Below are 18,202 nucleotides of genomic sequence, written 5' to 3'. Positions count from 1 at the left end.
GGACAGAGTGCAGTGCGATGGAGACTGCATCCTCTGTGCTCCTGTTCTGGCGGTATGCGAATTGGTGGGGGTCCAGGGTGGGGGGGAGACAGGATTTGAAGTGTGCTAGGACCAGAAGTGTACCTCTGGTGTAAATTACTGACCTCTGTCATCATTAAAATTGGGGGAACTTGCACAATCGGTGGCTGGCTAAATACTTTTTTGCCCCACTGTATATGAAAAAGGCACAATCCCATCAGTCAGGAAGCAGATAATAGTAAACTAGTTAAAAACCCATCGTATCATTGGGGAGAGCATGAAAACAGATGAAGCTGATTTTTAGATACTAACAGTCTCTTCTCTGGGGATCAGAGTGGGTTTCATAAAGAAAGAGGGACGATGGATAGTTTATTATATTTGGAATCAGACATCAGGAAAGCTCAAACAAATAAGGAAATGATGATAGCAGTCTTCTTTAATACAGCCATACAACATGTTATGGAAAGAGAGACTCCTCATTAAACTCAGAAATCTAGGCGTAAATGGAAAATTGTAGTATTGAATTATAAGACTGATGAAAGAATATAATTGTCCTTGTTTTTCCTGCTATTCTCCTGTTCACACTCCAGTCCAGAAGGTGGGATAAATGCATCTGTAAGCTGATATGTCAAACGCCATCAACCCCCAAAGAAGAAGGGAGGAGGACAGCACTACTGTGGTAGTGGAGCAGTGTGTTTGCAGACATAGCTGCTGCTGAAGAAGCGGACTGAACTTGGAGGAGAGACACAAACTGAAGTATCAATCCCGTCACATCAGTGTTGATCTGATACCAACGTCTGTATCGCTTTTATTGATGCTTGTATTGATCCGCCCAGTCTCAGTTGAAGCAGCAATGAGTTCAGTACAGTATCTGAGAGAGTTCATCAAGGAGAGACTAACTGCTGTTTATGAAGAAATCTTCTCAGAGGTTCAAAAAACCATCGTCCAGTATGAGGAGGAGATCAACCATCAGCACAGACTGCCGGATATCAGCCGGAAACCCGACAGAAACTCACACATCATAGGTATGGACATGTTTTTAACAATGTGCTGTTCAAGCTCAGATTCTTCAGTGTGACTGACTTTACTAGAAGATGTTAAACTGGGTATTTATCAGTGCTGTGGGTCAGTGTCCAGTGATGGACTATGTTGGATTGGTGCAGGTCCATGGTCACTGATAGGTTAGGTTTTAAAAATTTTGATTTATTTATTAAACTTTTTTCTCTCTAACATATTCCACTGTTGAGTACATCAGGTGTGTGTTGGATCCTCTGTAAACACTGAGACTGTGCAGTAAAGATCTAGTTAGATGTCAGCAGAAAACACATTTAACAAGTTGTTAACAGACTTCTCTGAAGTTAAAGTGAAGCTTTGTTTAAAGAAGGATTTCAGACACTGATGTTTTCATGGTGTCACCCTGCAGTTTAGTTTGGGAAACTTCGATCCTAACATGTTAGCATGTAGCTTTTAAAAGATAGTTTGAGTTTTTATATCAACACATTTGTAATTATTGTTCTTGTGTTTCTTTGTTCCTCAAGACCTCCCACAACAATATGACTGTGAGGAAGAGGAGGGTCTGGATGAGCAGCAGGTCTGTAACCAGGAGAGGAACTCCAGTCTGGACCAGGAGGACCCAGAGCCTCCACAGATTAAAGAGGAACAAGAGGAGCTCTGCAGCAGTCAGGAGGGAGAGCAGCTTGGACTGAAGAAGGAGGCTGAAGGCATTATCGTCTGGACTGATGAAGAGCAGCTCAGACTGCTGGAGACCATCTGTAAACCTGAGATAAAGTTACACAGAATAGGTATGTAAAACTGTGATGTTTTAATAACAGTGAATATGACTCATGGGTGTCACAGTGGAACAGTGGCTAGCGCTGTTGGCCCACAGCAACAAGGTCCTGAGTTTGACTCCATCATGTGGCCGGGCCTTTCTGTGTGGAGTTTGCATGTTCTCCCCTTGTTCACTATCCAGAGACATGCAGACAGCTGGGTTAGGTTAGTTGGTTGCATTTATTTTCAGAGTCACAGGAAGAATTGAAAGTCCAAAAGTAAAAAGCAGCATGATTTAATCTCTTTGGCATAATTTTCTGTTTTCATTTACATAAATGCATTTCCACCATTAATTCATGCAAAAAGGTGAAAAATTAGTACGTAAAAATTCACCAGAATGAAAGACGTGAAACATCTGGGTTTCAAATTTCCACTCACTGGTCAGACCAAATCTACACAGAGACACAAAGTCAACAACACAAGTTTCATTTTGTTCTGTTATCAGTTTAAGTTAAAGAATTACATGTTTCCTCTGCAGCATGGAAATGGTAAATTTTGAACAGTTTACAGGTCTGGGTAAGTATGAATAAATATTTCTATTCTGTTTTGGAAAATATGAATTCAGAGTTTCTAAAGTTAAATTTGTTAGACAAGAAGAGTGTTTTCATGGCATTTCAAGCACAGCCAAAACGGTTACTACTGTGTAAGAGAGCTCTTCCCCAGCATGCCTTCTTGTAACTGCGGCCAATTCAGACATCCACATTCATTTAACAAAAAACATTTAGTTATTTCTAGGGCTGCCATGATTAGTCTACCATCAAAATCGTCCACCACTAATTTAATAGTCAACTTGTCATGGGAAGTTTTGTAAGATTTAAGATTGTAATAATGGACTGAAACAGAAGATGGCAGCACTGCATGTACAAGAATGACAGCTGCCATTATACCCCGAAGAAGAAGTAGTGTCCAGTATCATAGCTGTGTCCAAATTCAGGGCCTGCATCCTTCGGAGTCTGCATTTGTAGGCCGATTACGTTGCAGCAATGCAATGAAGGCTGTCCAAATTCGAAGATTCCTCCAAATGCGGCCTACAAATGTGTCCTTCATTTTCCCAGATTTGAAGGATGGGTTGGGTGTATCCTTCGTGGCCCAACCTATCCCAGGAATCATAGTGCGCCTCAGCCAATTTACGTTCCCAACAATGGCGGCAGCTACTTAGTTTTAATATTACTCTTTCTGGGTGACAAAATTAACTTTTAACATATTTTCAGGCGAGAAATGTAGCTGTGTAAACTTCAGATATCTGCACGGTTTATCAAGACATCACCTATTTGCAAAAGTGCTCTGACGTTTTCAGAGACGTCTGTTACCCACCAGCTCGATAGCTAGCCAGGGGTTCAAGGCACAAGAAGAACTCAGAGTTTTCAAACCTCCTAATTTTTCACATTTTTACATTTTAAATTTCAGTGGTATATGTGAGCAACATACTCAAGATGTAGAGATCTGCTAATGGTTTAGACCAGTAAATATTTTCTCAAATGTTTGTTTTGCTATCATTTTAGATGTCCATCAGCATGCTTTTGAGGAAGAGGAGGTTCTTACAGACCAGCAGGTCTGTAACCAGGAGAGGAACTCCAGCCTGAACCAAGAGGACCCAGAGACTCCGCAGATTAAAGAGGAAAAGGAGGAACTTGGCAGCAGTCAGAAGGGAGAGCAGCTTGGGCTGAAGCAGGAGGCTGATACCTTCATGGTGACACCCGCTTATGAGGAAAGTGCCTACAGTAAACCAGAACCAAACAGTGAGCAGCTCCTTTCTCACAGCTCTCCTGAAGCAGAGACCCGAGATAATGAAAAAAGTCAGCATGTGGTCTCAGGAACTACTAGAAATACAGAGCTGAATGAGAGACGTCACAGTCAAAGAGTAGACAACCTTCCTGTGTCATCGAGTAAAAGTAGAACGGACACAAAGAACAAGTCTATACAATGTGAAGTGTGTGGAAAAACTTTACAGGATGAATACAATATGATTACACATCTAAGAGTTCACACAGGTGAAAAGCCGTATTCCTGTAGCACCTGTGGGAAAAGATTTGCTGACTTATCAACATTCAAAAAACACAAGAGAATTCACAAAGGTGAGAAGCCGTATTCTTGTGGCACCTGTGGGAAAAGATTTGCTGCCTTATCAACATTCAAAAAACACATGAGAATTCACAAAGGTGAGAAGCCGTATTCTTGTGGTACCTGTGGGAAAACATTTGCTACTTCATTAGAAGTCAAAACACACACGAGAATTCACACAGGTGAGAAGCCGTATTCCTGTAGCACCTGTGGGAAGAAAATTTGTACCTTGTCAGCATTCAAAACACACATGAGAGTTCACACAGGTGAGAAGCCGTACCCTTGTGGTACCTGTGGGAAAAGTTTTGCTGACTTATCAACATTCAAAACACACATGAGAATTCACACAGGTGAGAAGCCACATTCTTGTAGCACTTGTGGCAAAGGATTTATTCAGAAGTCAAGTTTGGACTGCCATATAAGAATTCACACAGGTGAGAAACCGTTTCCTTGTAGCATCTGTGGGAAAAGGTTTGTCGATAAGCTACAATTAAAGAAGCACATGAGAATTCATACGGTGTAAAACGTATATACTTAGAAAATGTGGGACAGATGTGAGTCATTGCTGAACACCTGAGTAAAAAGATGATCCATATTCAAATCATTTTTTTTTCTTTTTTTCCAGAGCAGTAAAGAACTCTCAGCATTGTTTGTTCAGTTTATTACATTATTTTATTAATTGTATCAGGAAAACTGATCTTACATTTCATGAGGGTTAAGGTTCAGTATGCTCTTTTCTATTGGTTCATTGTTTAGCTCTGTTGTTTATTATTATTACTTTATATCCTATAATGGGACAAATGGACCCCAAACCAGTATTCTGGTTAATAGTTTTAATCCTTTGCTCAACTGAGTTTAAGTCACAATAAAAATGAAGAAAGTGAGCAACAGTCAAGAATTGTGTTTATTCTTGTAAGGGAGCAAAAGTATCAAATACCAAGTTTCATGCTTGAAGGGGGAAGTCCCCAGTATATTTTGTCAGTCCCACCTAGGGATGGGTATTGTTTAGGTTTTATCCGATACTGGTGCCAAATCGGTACTCTTGAAATGGTGCCGGTGCTCAAACCGGTGCTTAAAGAATGGAGAACACAAAATTGGTCCAAAAACCTCTCATGTTCAGCTGGTTTTTTGTAAAAAAAAAAATAACAATGTTAGCCTTTTCTGCAGCTATGGGGCATATATGGTATCACTCTTGGCTGGTAGCAGTGCTTAATCAATGGAAAAAACACAAACTTTGTCCAAAAACCTCTCATGTTTAGCCATTTCCCTCTTTTTCTTTGGTCATTTTAGCCTTTTTGGCCAGGGTGAAGGGAGTATCTGTCATCAAACAAGAAGACAGCCGCATGTAGCTGTGATGATGTTTGCTAGTTCACCTTACATGCATTAATGTAATAACGTGGTTAGCCTACTCAACGTAAATTACACACGAACAACATTAAGCTACTCACGCAGAGAAGAACGGCTGCTGCTGCCATCATCATCCGTCATCATTTCTGCTACACTGGCAGGGCTAGGGGCCAGGACTCTCCTCTTCGGGTTTTTGGGGGATGTTGCTAAATCCGGGTCCGATAACAGGCACCACACCCGCAGTAGATGTGCTCGGTGCGAGGTCTCGCAGCAAGCTATCAAATACGGCGCATTTCTCGGCTTTTAAAAAAAAAAACGCTATGCGTCGCCAGGTGTTTCATTGGATTCGAGGTGTTACCTCCTTTGACAGTATCACAGTATCAGCTTAAAGCACTTGTTGCAGGCTGCTGAGTTTGCATATTTTGCTGTGAAGTACAGCCAGACTTTTGACCGCTTCACCTTGGGCATTTTTAATCTGTAGCTCTGCTCTAAAAGAACGTACATACCTGGACCCACCTACTATCCTCAGAAACGTAAAATGATTGGCTAGAAGTGTATCACAGCTCAGGAAAAAAAAGCACAGAAATGTGCGCTGCTTTTCGGTCTGGTTACTACTGTTTATATCAGAACCGGTGCAATCATGGCACCGGACACTGGTACCCATCCCACCCGCAGGCAGACTACTGTCTGTCACACATGAAGCCCTACCTCGACAGCAAGGCCCGCGAGCTGCCGTCAGCTTTCGACTTTGTCGAATTCACTCGCTCTTTGTCAACTGATCCCTTCCCACCCTCCTTTGCCATAAAACTGTCACACGATAACTAATTTCCTTCTAGAGGCTTTTGAGAAGCCTCTAGAACAGGGGTCTGAAACTCGCGGCCCGAAGGCCATTTGTGGCCCACGTCACCTGTACTTGCAGATGTGACAAAAAAAATTTTAAAATTATTATACAAAAAAAATGATTTAATACAACGGCAGAGTGTTACAGGCATGGCCCTTTAAGACTGTAGCCTCATGGTGTAGTCCGTGCTACAGGGAGAACGTGTGGGACCACCCCTCCCGCTGTGTGTGTGTGAGCGTGAGGGAGGGAGAAAAAGTAAAGTCGAAAACTATGAGGTGCTACCGAGCAGAAATGGGAGATGGAAGCATGTAAATATGCTGATGAGCCCAGTTGTAAGTAAGCTAGCTAGCTTAGCTTAGCTCATAGCCGACTCGTTAGCACCATGGCTACTTCACCTGTCCCTCCTGCACTTTCCTGCTCATTGTGTCAGATGTTTAGTTATTCCTCAGCCTCCTTTAGCAGTAATGATACTTGTAAGAAATGTATCATATTTGTAGCTCTGGAGGCCAGGATTACTGAATTGGAGACTCGGCTTCGCACCCTTCATTCACCCATAGCTAGCCAGGCCCCTGTAGCTGGTGCAGCCGAAGATAGCGTAGGCCCCGCTAGCTGTTCCCCGGCAGATCTCAAGCAGCTGGGGAAAGAAGGCGGCTGGGGGGGGTCAAACTCTGGTAATTGGTGATTCTGTTCTCAGACATGTGAAGCTAGAGACACTGGCAACCATAGTCAATTGTCTTCCAGGGGCCAGAGCAGGCGACATTGAAGGAAATTTAAAACTGCTGGCTAAGGGTAAACGTAAATACAGTAAAATCATACTTCACGTCGGCAGTGATGACACCCGGTTACGCCAATCGGAGGTCACTAAAATCAATATTGAATCGGTGTGTAACTTTGCCAAAACAATGTCGGACTCTGTAGTTTTCTCTGGTCCCCTCTCCAATCAGACCAGGAGTGACATGTTTAGCCGCATGTTCTCCTGAAATTGCTGGCTCTCTGAGTGGTGTCCAAGAAACGATGTGGTCTTCATAGATAATTGGCAAACCTTCTGGAGGAAACCTGGTCTTGTTAGGAGAGACGGCATCCATCCCACTTTGGATGGAGCAGCTCTCATTTCTAGAAATATGGAAAAATTTATTAAACCCCCCCCAAAATATGACAATCCACAGTTGGGACCAGGAAGCAGAGTTGCAATCTTACACGCCTCTCTGCAGCTTCTCTCCTCCTGCTACCCCCCCAAAAAACCCATTTCCATTGAGACTGTGTCAGCTCCCAAAAAGACAAAAAATAAACTAAAAACCAGCAACAAACAACTTAAATATAAAAAATCACAAAGAAAGAACAGTACCTGGTTGCAGCCGGATGATTATGTTAGTTTAAATGAATCAACACTCCCGAGTCATTCTAACTACCAGAAACCTCAAAGCACAGGCCGAGGGGGCGGTGTGGCAGCAATTTTTCACACCAGCCTATTAATTAACGAAAGACCAAGACAGACTTTTAATTCATTTGACAGCATCAGGCTGTCAAATGAATTAAACCTTGTCCACCCCAGCTGTAAAACTCAGAAACCAGCCTTACTTGTTATCATCTATCGTCCACCTGGGCCTTACACAGAGTTTCTCTCTGATTTCTCAGACTATATATATCTGATTTAGTTCTCAGCTCAGATAAAATAGTTATTGTGGGTGATTTTCACATCCATGTAGATGCTAAAAATGACAGCCTCAACATGGCATTTAATCTCTTATTAGACACAATTGGCTTCTCTCAAAGTGTAAAAGAACCCACCCACCACTTTAATCACACTCTTGATCTTGTTTTAACATATGGCATAGAAACTGAATATTTAACAGTGTTTCCTGAAAACCCTCTCCTGTCTGATCATTTCCTGATAACATTTACATTTACAATAATTGATTACACAACAATGGAGAGTAGACTTTATCACAGTAGATGTCTTTCTGAAAGCGCTGTAACTAAGTTTAAGAATATAATCCACCCACTGTTATCATCTCCAATGCCCTGTACCAACACAGAGCAGAGCAGCTATCTGAACGCTACCCCAACAGAGATCAATTAACTTGTTAATAATTTTTACCTCCTCACTACGTACGACTCTGGATACTGTAGCTCCTGTGAAAACTAAGGCCTCAAATCAGTACCTGACTCCATGGTATAATTCTCAAACACGTAGCCTAAAGCAGATAACTCATAAATTTAGAAGATCATCATTTAGCCTGGAGAAATAGTTTGCTGCTTTAAAAGAAAGCCCTCCGCAAAGCCAGAACATCTTACTATTTGTCACTGATTGAAGTAAATAAGAACAACCCCAGGTTTCTCTTCAGCACTGTAGCCAGGCTGACAAAAAGTCAGAGCTCTTTTGAGCCAACCATCCCTTTAATGTTAACTAGTAATGATTTCATGAACTTCTTCACAAATAAAATTTTAATCATTAAAGAAAAAATTACCAATAATCATCTCACAGATGTAATATTATCTACAGCTACTTTTAGTACCATTGATGTTAAGTTAGACTCCTTTTCTCCAATTGATCTTTCTGATTTAACTTCAGTAATTACTTCCTCCAAACCATCAACGTGTCTTTTAGACCCCATTCCTACAAAACTGCTCAAAGAAGTCCTGCCATTAATTAATGCTTCAATCTTAAATATGATCAACCTATCCTATCTCTAATAATCAGTCAATGTACCACAGGCCTTCAAGCTGGCTGTAGTTTAACCTTTACTCAAAAAGCCATCCCTAGACCCAGCTATCTTAGCTAATTATAGGCCAATCTCCAACCTTCCTTTCATATTAAAAATCCTTGAAAAAGTAGTTGTCAAACAGCTAACTGATCATCTGCAGAGGAATGGTTTATTTGAAGAGATTCAGTCAGGTTTCAGAGCTCATCACAGCACAGAAACGGCTTTAGTGAAGGTTACAAATGATCTTCTTATGGCCTCTGACAGTGGACTCATCTCTGTGCTTGTGCTGCTAGACAAAATGCTGCAGCAAGAGTACTGACAGGCAGTAGCGGTTTTTGATACGGGCGACATGGGCAGTTGCCCGGGGCGGCATCGTGGTGGGGGCATCACGGGCATCGGCAAAAATAAATAAATAAATTTAAAAAATTGCTCGTACTCATGCTGCCCCGACGTCATGCCAGCGCATATTGGGAATGGCATAGGCACCGATTGGTTTTCTATCGCCCATTTGCTGGGAGTAAGGGCGCCCTCCGTTTGCGAGGTGCGCCTGCTGCTTGCGGCACAGGGAGGAGAGGGCGGGGCGGCAGGGTATTCACTGGCTGGCTGGAGCAACGTCTAATAACCCACCCCCAAAATAAAACAAAATAAAAACAAACCAACAAACACGAAAACACCAGACATTATGATACAGACTTATAATTTGCACCAATGTTTTTTCGAAATTCTATATGTTCAGAGTGAGCGCGAGAGCCCTCGGTGCGCCTGCTTGCTGCTGAAGTCAAAGTAAACTTTGTCATCTCCGCTACATACAGTCCAGGATATAGAGAGACGAGACGACGAGGCTCCAGTTACAGCAGTGCAAGTAAACAAACAATATATATATAAGAAGAGTAAAAAAAAATAAATATACACTTTAGGACTAGTGGTAAAGGGATTAATAACAATTTAAAACTTATCATTTACAGTTTGATGATTTAAAGTCTCACACACAACACATCGAAAGGTGAGGGGGCCGGCTGCTTCCAAATAGAGCACATTTCATTCATAATGCTGTAAATCCAAGTCCATTATGTACTCTTGATTTGAATACTGGGTTGTGCGAAATCCCAGAAATACACCTTGTGGTGATCCTCGAGTTGGGGGATGGGTGTTCATACTGGAGTGCAAAATTAAAACCAAGATGGACAAGAAAAGTTCAAAGCCATCAGTATGGAATGCCAGGACTGCCATAATGAATTAATTAAATACACCATTAAATAATTAATTAAATGTGTCAATAATTAATTAAAATTGGAATTAATTAATTAAATAAATAGTTATGACACATGTAATTAATTAATTATTGACACATTTAATTAATTATTTATGTATTTCACATTTTAATTAATTATAGACACATTTAATTATTTATGTATTTCACATTTTTATTAATTATTGACACATTTAATTAATTATTGACGCATTTAATTAATTATTTAATGATATATTTATTTATTTCATTTTGCCAGTCCTGGCGCCTGGCAGTCATCTTGAAATAATTTTATCTGTCAGCCTCATCCATCAAACCCAGGGGGCGGGGTTAACGCTGATCGAGTCAAAACCATTGCTTTGGCCTGGTGGCCATTGTTTTTAGCACACAACAACCGGCATGTGGAAGCTAACAGAACTGAACTTTGAAAAACCCTGTTTGTGTGTCACCAAATACCGTTTTAATATTTTTTTAGCCGAGAATGTAGTGGTTTAATCTTCATATGTCTGGTCGGTTTGTCAAGATACAGCCTCTTTGCAAAAGTGCTTCGATGATTTCAGAGATGTCTGTCCAGTCTCACGGCAAAGCGTGGGATAGACCCGCTCGCCTCGCAAGCAATCGAGCTATTATTACCGCCGACAAAGCGCAGGCCCCGGTACACAGCTGTAGTAACCCCCGCTGACTTCTTTTACTGAGGTTATATTTATCGGTGTTTTATTTCCTGATGTTCTTATGTGTCCTACGTGTTTCAGTCGCCAATTCTGAATTATAACTAACATTAAAAACATGTTTAAGGAGGAGAGAGAGCAAATAAATCTGTTTAACATCTGATCTTTGGGTTTTTGTTCAGTAATCAGCGTGACCTGTGTATAAACACATAAAAGAGATAACGTTGGTGTTTCTGTCATGTAGTAACTGCTGGCTTTAACTGTACAAAGGTTGTTCGACACTATGAAACACATACAGACTTCATGATGTTCGGCTAATATTTTTATTGTGAATATTAATCATGAGGGTAAACGGCCCTGTACACCACGGAGCGAGGTCAGCATATCCACGATATCCTCAGCTCCATGAGTTAACACAGAGTTTCCCAGCTGACTATCTAACTGCCAACTATTCCAGAGACGTGAAAATATACAGCATAAAGAAAAGTGTAAGAGACTCAGCAGCAGATTAGAATAATAGTTATACATTTAATAAATCACCAAATGAATCCAAGAAACGAGCAAACCTGTTCCGACAATTTGAGTTTGTATTCCCTCAGCTGCAGACTCGCTGCTGTTTAAATGTTTGAAAAGGAAGATTAGATATAAAAAACGTCAAACATAGACTCAGTCTGCCTTCACATTTGATATGAGGCCAGCACGTATAGTGGCTGTGTCCTGTTTTAAGATCATACATGTAAAATTGTTGTCTGACCTCCGTCGATCCAGCCGCTCAGAGTCTGTGGTTACCCTGGTTACTGCATAAACAGCTGTAATGTTAAAAGCGGGCACTGAGGAAACCTACCGGCAGCATGAGTGTTTATGTTTTTCATTGCAAAAGAACTGTCTGAATAGTTAACTGAAGTTAACTTGGATAAATTATAGTTAAGGAGTATCACAGATACTACGTGAGCTGTGCGACTGTTCACCGCTACACTGAAATCAGCAGGCTATTACTGAAATACACGTGCTATATCATAAACTATGATATAAATAGGGAGGTCCTATTAACATGTTTAGTTTTAAAGGACACCTTCCTGCCTTTAGTCTCATTCATGAGCAGTATTAGTTTTCTTCTAACATCCAGAAGTCTGCACGATGTGTTTCATAGTTTGTAACAAACCTTTGACAGGTAAACATAACATGACCGAAAAAGCAAAAAAAAAAAAAAAAAGAGAGAGAGAGAGAGAGAAAATCACATTCTAACAGACAGCTGGTGCTTAGAATACAGTTGAATAACTATTAAAAAACGAATGCAACATGTGAAACACGGAGAGTGGAATATGTAAACAAACCGGTTAACGTAACCCCCTGGGTGCACTCTGCATGCTGACTGTTAGCAGAGCTAGTGAAATCTCTGAAAACATCTGAGCACTTTTGCAAACATGTTCTATGTTGACAACCTGACCAGACATACGTCGCGACATTCGCAGCCAAAACACTGTTAAAAGTGTAGTTGGTGACAGAAAAACGGGGTATTTTAAAACTACACCACCACCATTGCTGGCTGTGATTTGATCTGCATTCTGGGATAACTGGCTGCCCCAAGTCTACACAAGCAATCGATTATCTAGGATCGACCTGCTTTGACTTACTTTGCACGGCAACCAATCAAATGTTAGAGAAGCTGCATGGGCAGCGTTAACCCCGCCCCCTGAGTTTGATGGGTGAGGCTGACAGATAAAATTAATTCAAGATGAGAGCCAGGTGCCAGGACTGCCAAAATGAAATAAATAAATATATCATTAAATAATTAATTAAATGTGTTAATAATTAATTAAAATGTGAAAAACATAAATAATTAATTAGATGTGTTAATAATTAATTAATTACATGTGTCATAACAATTTATTTAATTAATTAATTCCAATTTTAATTAATTATTGACACATTTAATTAATTATTTAATGGTGTATTTAATTAATTCATTATGGCAGTCCTGGCATTCCGTACATCAGGTGCTCAGTTTAGAAAAAAAAAAAGACAAAAGAAGAGGAGGATAAACGAGCAAAAGATACAGGTAAGCAGATGTGTCATTGGATAATGGCAGGTCATCCTGAAACAATCAGAATCAGTATACTTTATTAATCCCTAAAGAAATTATGTTTCAGTTTGGATTCGGGAGACAGACACTATCTCTACTCTCAAGATTCGCCTTAAAACTTTCCTTTTTGCTAAAGCATACAGTGGGGCAAAAAAGTATTTAGTCAGCCACCGATTGTGCAAGTTCCCCCAATTAAAATGATGACAGAGGTCAGTAATTTGCACCAGAGGTACACTTCAACTGTGAGAGACAGTTGACAGTTGTTGAAAAAAAAATCCATAAACTCACATGGTAGGATTTGTAAAGAATTTATTCGTAAATCAGGGTGGAAAATAAGTATTTGGTCACCTCAAACAAGGAAAATCTCTGGCTCTCACAGACCTGTAACGTCTTCTGTAAGAAGCTTTTCTGTCCCCCACTCGTTACCTGTATGAATGGCACCTGTTTGAACTCATCATCTGTATAAAAGACACCTGTCCACAGCCTCAAACAGTCAGACTCCAAACTCCGCCATGGCCAAGACCAAAGAGCTTTCGAAGGACACCAGGAAAAGTACTGTAGACCTGCACCAGACTGGGAAGAGTGAATCTACAATAGGCAAGCAGCTTGGTGTGAAAAAAATCAACTGTGGGAGCAATCATCAGAAAATGGAAGACATACAAGACCACTGATAATCTCCCTCGATCTGGGGCTCCACGCAAGATCTCATCCCGTGGGGTCAAAATGATCATGAGAACGGTGAGCAAAGATCCGAGAACCACACGGGGGGACCTGGTGAATGACCTGCAGAGAGCTGGGACCAAAGTAACAAAGGTCACCATCAGTAACACACTACAACGGCAGGGAATCAAATCCCGCAGTGCCAGACGTGTTCCGCTGCTGAAGCCAGTGCATGTCCAGGCCCGTCTGAAGTTTGCCAGAGAGCACATGGATGATACAGCAGAGAATTGGGAGAATGTCATGTGGTCAGATGAAACCAAAGTAGAACTTTTTGGTATAAACTCAACTCGTCGTGTTTGGAGGAAGAAGAATACTGAGTTGCATCCCAAGAACACCATACCTACTGTGAAGCATGGGGGTGGAAACATCATGCTATGGGGCTGTTTTTCTGCCAAGGGGACAGGACGACTGATCCGTGTTAAGGACAGAATGAATGGGGCCATGTATCGTGAGATTTTGAGCCAAAACCTCCTTCCATCAGTGAGAACTTTGAAGATGAAACGAGGCTGGGTCTTCCAACATGACAATGATCCAAAACACACCGCCCGGGCAACAAAGGAGTGGCTCCGTAAGAAGCATTTGAAAGTGCTGGAGTGGCCTAGCCAGTCTCCAGACCTCAACCCCATAGAAAATCTGTGGCGGGAGTTGAAAGTCCGTGTTGCTCGGCGACAGCCCCAAAACATCACTGCTCTCGAGAAGATCTGCATGGAGGAATGGGCCAAAATACCAGCTACTGTGTGTGCAAACCTGGTAAAGACCTATAGTAAACGTTTGACTTCTGTTATTGCCAACAAAGGTTATGTTACAAAGTATTGAGTTGTATTTTTGTTATTGACCAAATACTTATTTTCCACCCTGATTTACGAATAAATTCTTTACAAATCCTACCATGTGGATTCATGGATTTTTTTTTTTTCACATTCTGTCTCTCACAGTTGAAGTGTACCTCTGGTGCAAATTACTGACCTCTGTCATCATTTTAGGTGGGGGAACTTGCACAATCGGTGGCTGACTAAATACTTTTTTGCCCCACTGTATCTCTGCTTGATGGATGAACATGAAGGCCATGAAACAGTCCCAGCTGCAGCAGAAAGGACTGAGAAGCAGAAGGAGCTCGAGGTGAGACGACTAAACATCCAGCAGAGAATCCAGGAGCGAGAGAAAGATGTGAAGCTGCCTCAACAGGAGGTGGAGGCCATCAATGGCTCTGCTGATAAAGCAGTGGAGGACAGTGAGAAGGTGTTGTAGGAATGTTTAGCTTATTTTAGAGTTTAGGAATGTGTTAGATAGGATATAGAATTGTGAGACACTGACACTGCCCTGGATCTAAATAAAGGCCTGACTGTGTCATGAACTTAGGAGTAGATTTTAGGAGACCCTCCCCCAGTTGAACTGTGAAAGTAAGACAAAGAGGAGTTAATGCTGAGTGGAAATTCCCCAGAGGATACAGAGTTTGCAGCACACTATGTTTTATAGTTATATAAGGGTTTTATGATGGGGTCGCTTCTATAAAGCTGGCTGTAACTAACAAAGGGGTGAAGATTTTGCAGAGGGACATCGGCCTCGTCTTCCGTTCTAGAAGTGCATGCTTAAATGAAGATGAATAAAGGTTTTGTGAAATAACTACTGAGTTCTGGTGCCGTCTCTGGAACTTATGAGGAATAAAACGAACCGGGGTGAAACTGATTTCGCAACAATGTTCACTGAGCTGATCCGTCTCATCCAGAAAAGAAGCTCTGATGTGAAGCAGCAGGTCAGATCCCAGCAGGAAACTGAAGTGAGTCGAGTCAAAGAGCTTCAGGAGAAGCTGGAGCAGGAGATCGCTGAGCTGAAGAGGAAAGACGGCGAGCTGGAGCAGCTCTCACACACAGAGGATCACAACCAGTTTCTACACAACTACCCCTCACTGTCAGCACTCAGTGAGTCTACACACTCATCCAGCATCAATATTCGTCCTCTGAGCTACTTTGAGGATGTGACAGCAGCTGTGTCAGAGACCAGAGATAAACTACAGGACATTCTGAGAGAGGAATGGACAAACATCTCACTGACAGTCACTGAAGAGGATGTTTTACTGTCACCAGCAGAGCCAAAGACCAGAGCTGGATTCTTAAAATATTCATGTCAAATCACACTGGATCCAAACACAGCAAACAGACAGCTTTTATTATCTGAGGGGAACAGAAAAGTAACATTTATGAAGCAACAAAAGTCTTATTTTGATCATCCAGACAGATTCACTGTATGGTGTCAGGTCCTGAGTAGAGAGAGTCTGACTGGACGTTGTTACTGGGAGGTGGAGTGGAGAGGGAGAGCAGTTTATGTCGCAGTTGCATACAAGAATATCAGCAGAGCAGGAAGGGGCAATGAATGTGGATTTGGATGGAATGACAAATCTCAGGCATTATATGGTGACACAAACGGTTATGAATTTCAATATAACAAAGTCCAAACTGTCCTCTCAGGTCCTCGGTCCTCCAGAGTAGGAGTGTACCTGGATCACAGAGCAGGTATTCTGTCTTTCTACAGAGTCTCTGAAACCATGACTCTCCTCCACAGAGTCCAGACCACATTCACTCAGCCGCTCTATGCTGGACTTTTTCTTTATGGACTTGGAGACACTACAGAGTTGATTAAAGTCAAACAGAGAAGACGGGTTCATGTTGATCTCTGACCATTATATGTACTTGTGTAATTTCTAAATGAGCTGAGAAGTTCAGTGGTCCATTGATGTGTGAAAATAATATTGCACTGATTCAAAATGAACTTACATTTATGGGCATTTTTTACGATTATGTAATCGTGCTACTAACAACCAGTTATTGTATTTAGAGTAAAATCATTTAAAGACATTTTTAGATGAAAGGTTTGTACTTGATAACTACTTGAACTGCTTTGTTTGAATTTCAGAAGATTTGGCAGGAATTTTGCTCTTAGGCCTTTCAGTTTTACAATCCAGACTTTGGAGGAGAACAAATAAAATCTAAAAGTGAGCTGTAGTGAGTATTGATTTCTTCTCTCAGTACATAAGATAACCAGTCACAGTTCAAATCTGTTGCCAGAAGACTCATTAGAATCATGGTAGTTACTCTGTATCTGATGCTTTAAAAAAAAAAAAAACTAGTTTAGAATAAAGGTTTCTGATGTTTAGTTGAAGAATACTTGGACCAGATGTGAAAAACAGTTAAAAACAGAACATTGATGAGAGCAAACAATAGGGGCATGATATCAGCAAACATTATGGTTTAAAATAAAAATAATAAAACTCCAATAAAATTTAGGCAGATATTTCTGCTTCCTACTCGTCTGCAACACATCCACCATGTTTCAAATATTCCTGCTGTTTTTGCGCTAATTTTAGTTTCTGCTCGCAGGAAGTTCATGTTGAGCTCAGTGAGTCTGATCTGAATTCATATGTGAGAAAATGATTACACACAAATGAACCTGGAGCAAAATGAGCAGAGAGACTGAAAGAAAAATTGATCACAGCTTTATATATTTGTGATAATGATGTGAAAGAAAAATGTTCAAAGAACAATATTAATAATATAATTAATTATGTTACTGTCTCTGCTTCTAAACACTGCTGCTCTTCCTTATTTAATGACATACAGGAGCAGAATGATGGAGGACCTGTGATAAATATTGTATCAATAATAAGGTTAAGCAAGTGTCTTTCAACATGTCGCAGATTTGTTGTACGGGCCTCTTTACACTGTCTCTATAAGTTTTATAAACCGAAAAACAAACAAACAAAGGTGTCTGCTCAGTCAGCAGTGTAGGGGGGAGGGGCTCTAAGTTGACCTAACGGGCTGTGAATGGACAGCAGACTGCAGAGGGAAGTGACGTCTCAGGAAGTGAAATGAGAATAGAAGTGGATGGTGAGCGATGTAGCGGTGAAATAAGATAAACACAATAAGACAAACAAACAGAAAACAAAGCGGAAAAGGAGAACAACAAGCAGAGTGAAAGTAAACCTGTAAGGTGGAGGAAACGGACAGTGAGCGCAGTGTAACCGTGACAACGAGACACGAGGACGGATTTAAAGTGATCATAAAATCGTCTCCAGACGGTCGTCGTTCGGTGAGTGGAACCAGATTCAGCTACAACAGCGATAAATACGCCTGTAGAGAGATGAAGAGTGATAAAATACTGAGAAACGGATCTCTGATGAGTGTTTGTAGGGATGTGGTTCAGCAAAATAAAGACACACGACTCTATAACATGCTGCCACATAAAATACATCAAGTAATTAAATAAAATGTATTTATATATCACTTTTCACAGATAAAAATCACAAAGTGCTTCACAATTAGATTAAATTCAATCAGAAGCATTATCAAGGACTACAACATCTAGTCCTTTTACTGAATATAAGTTTGTTTGTAGTGGAGTCTTGGCAGCGTAACGACAACGATAGAGAGTCCCACAGCCTTGGTGCCTGAAAAGCCTGATCCCCACAGGTTTTGAACCTAGTACGTGGGGGCAACAGTAACTTCTGCCCTGAAGAACTATGTGCTCGGGATGAAGCATGAGGTTTCAACAGGTCAGCGATATACTGGCCCAGCTGTCTGATGAACAGAATCAACCTTTTGAGATTTACTTACCTTGATCATTAAGCACGCATCAAGACCTTATTTTATTAATATATTTTAAATGATAGCAGCACAAACAAAATAT

At 41.0% G+C, this 18,202-nt stretch overlaps 1 protein-coding gene and 1 pseudogene across 1 annotated transcript; both read left to right on the top strand.

The window, feature by feature from the left end:
* The first annotated feature begins 739 nt into the window (after positions 1-739).
* On the top strand, positions 740-4,804 carry LOC113017239 (zinc finger protein 3-like). Its single transcript, XM_026160396.1, has 3 exons — positions 740-1,043; positions 1,557-1,820; positions 3,351-4,804. The coding sequence occupies exons 1-3, from the start codon at positions 833-835 to the stop codon at positions 4,430-4,432; spliced, it is 1,557 nt and encodes a 518-aa protein (XP_026016181.1). The 5' UTR covers positions 740-832; the 3' UTR covers positions 4,433-4,804.
* Positions 4,805-17,316: 12,512 nt separating this feature from the next.
* The window catches only part of LOC113017274 (zinc finger and SCAN domain-containing protein 2-like), a 45,000-nt pseudogene continuing 44,114 nt past the window's right edge, over positions 17,317-18,202 (top strand).

The sequence above is a fragment of the Astatotilapia calliptera genome, unplaced genomic scaffold (assembly GCF_900246225.1).
Source record: "Astatotilapia calliptera unplaced genomic scaffold, fAstCal1.2 U_scaffold_1, whole genome shotgun sequence".
NCBI lineage: Eukaryota > Metazoa > Chordata > Actinopteri > Cichliformes > Cichlidae > Astatotilapia > Astatotilapia calliptera.
The sequence above is the reverse complement of the archived record's forward strand: the minus strand, read 5'-3'. Positions and strand labels throughout refer to the sequence as shown.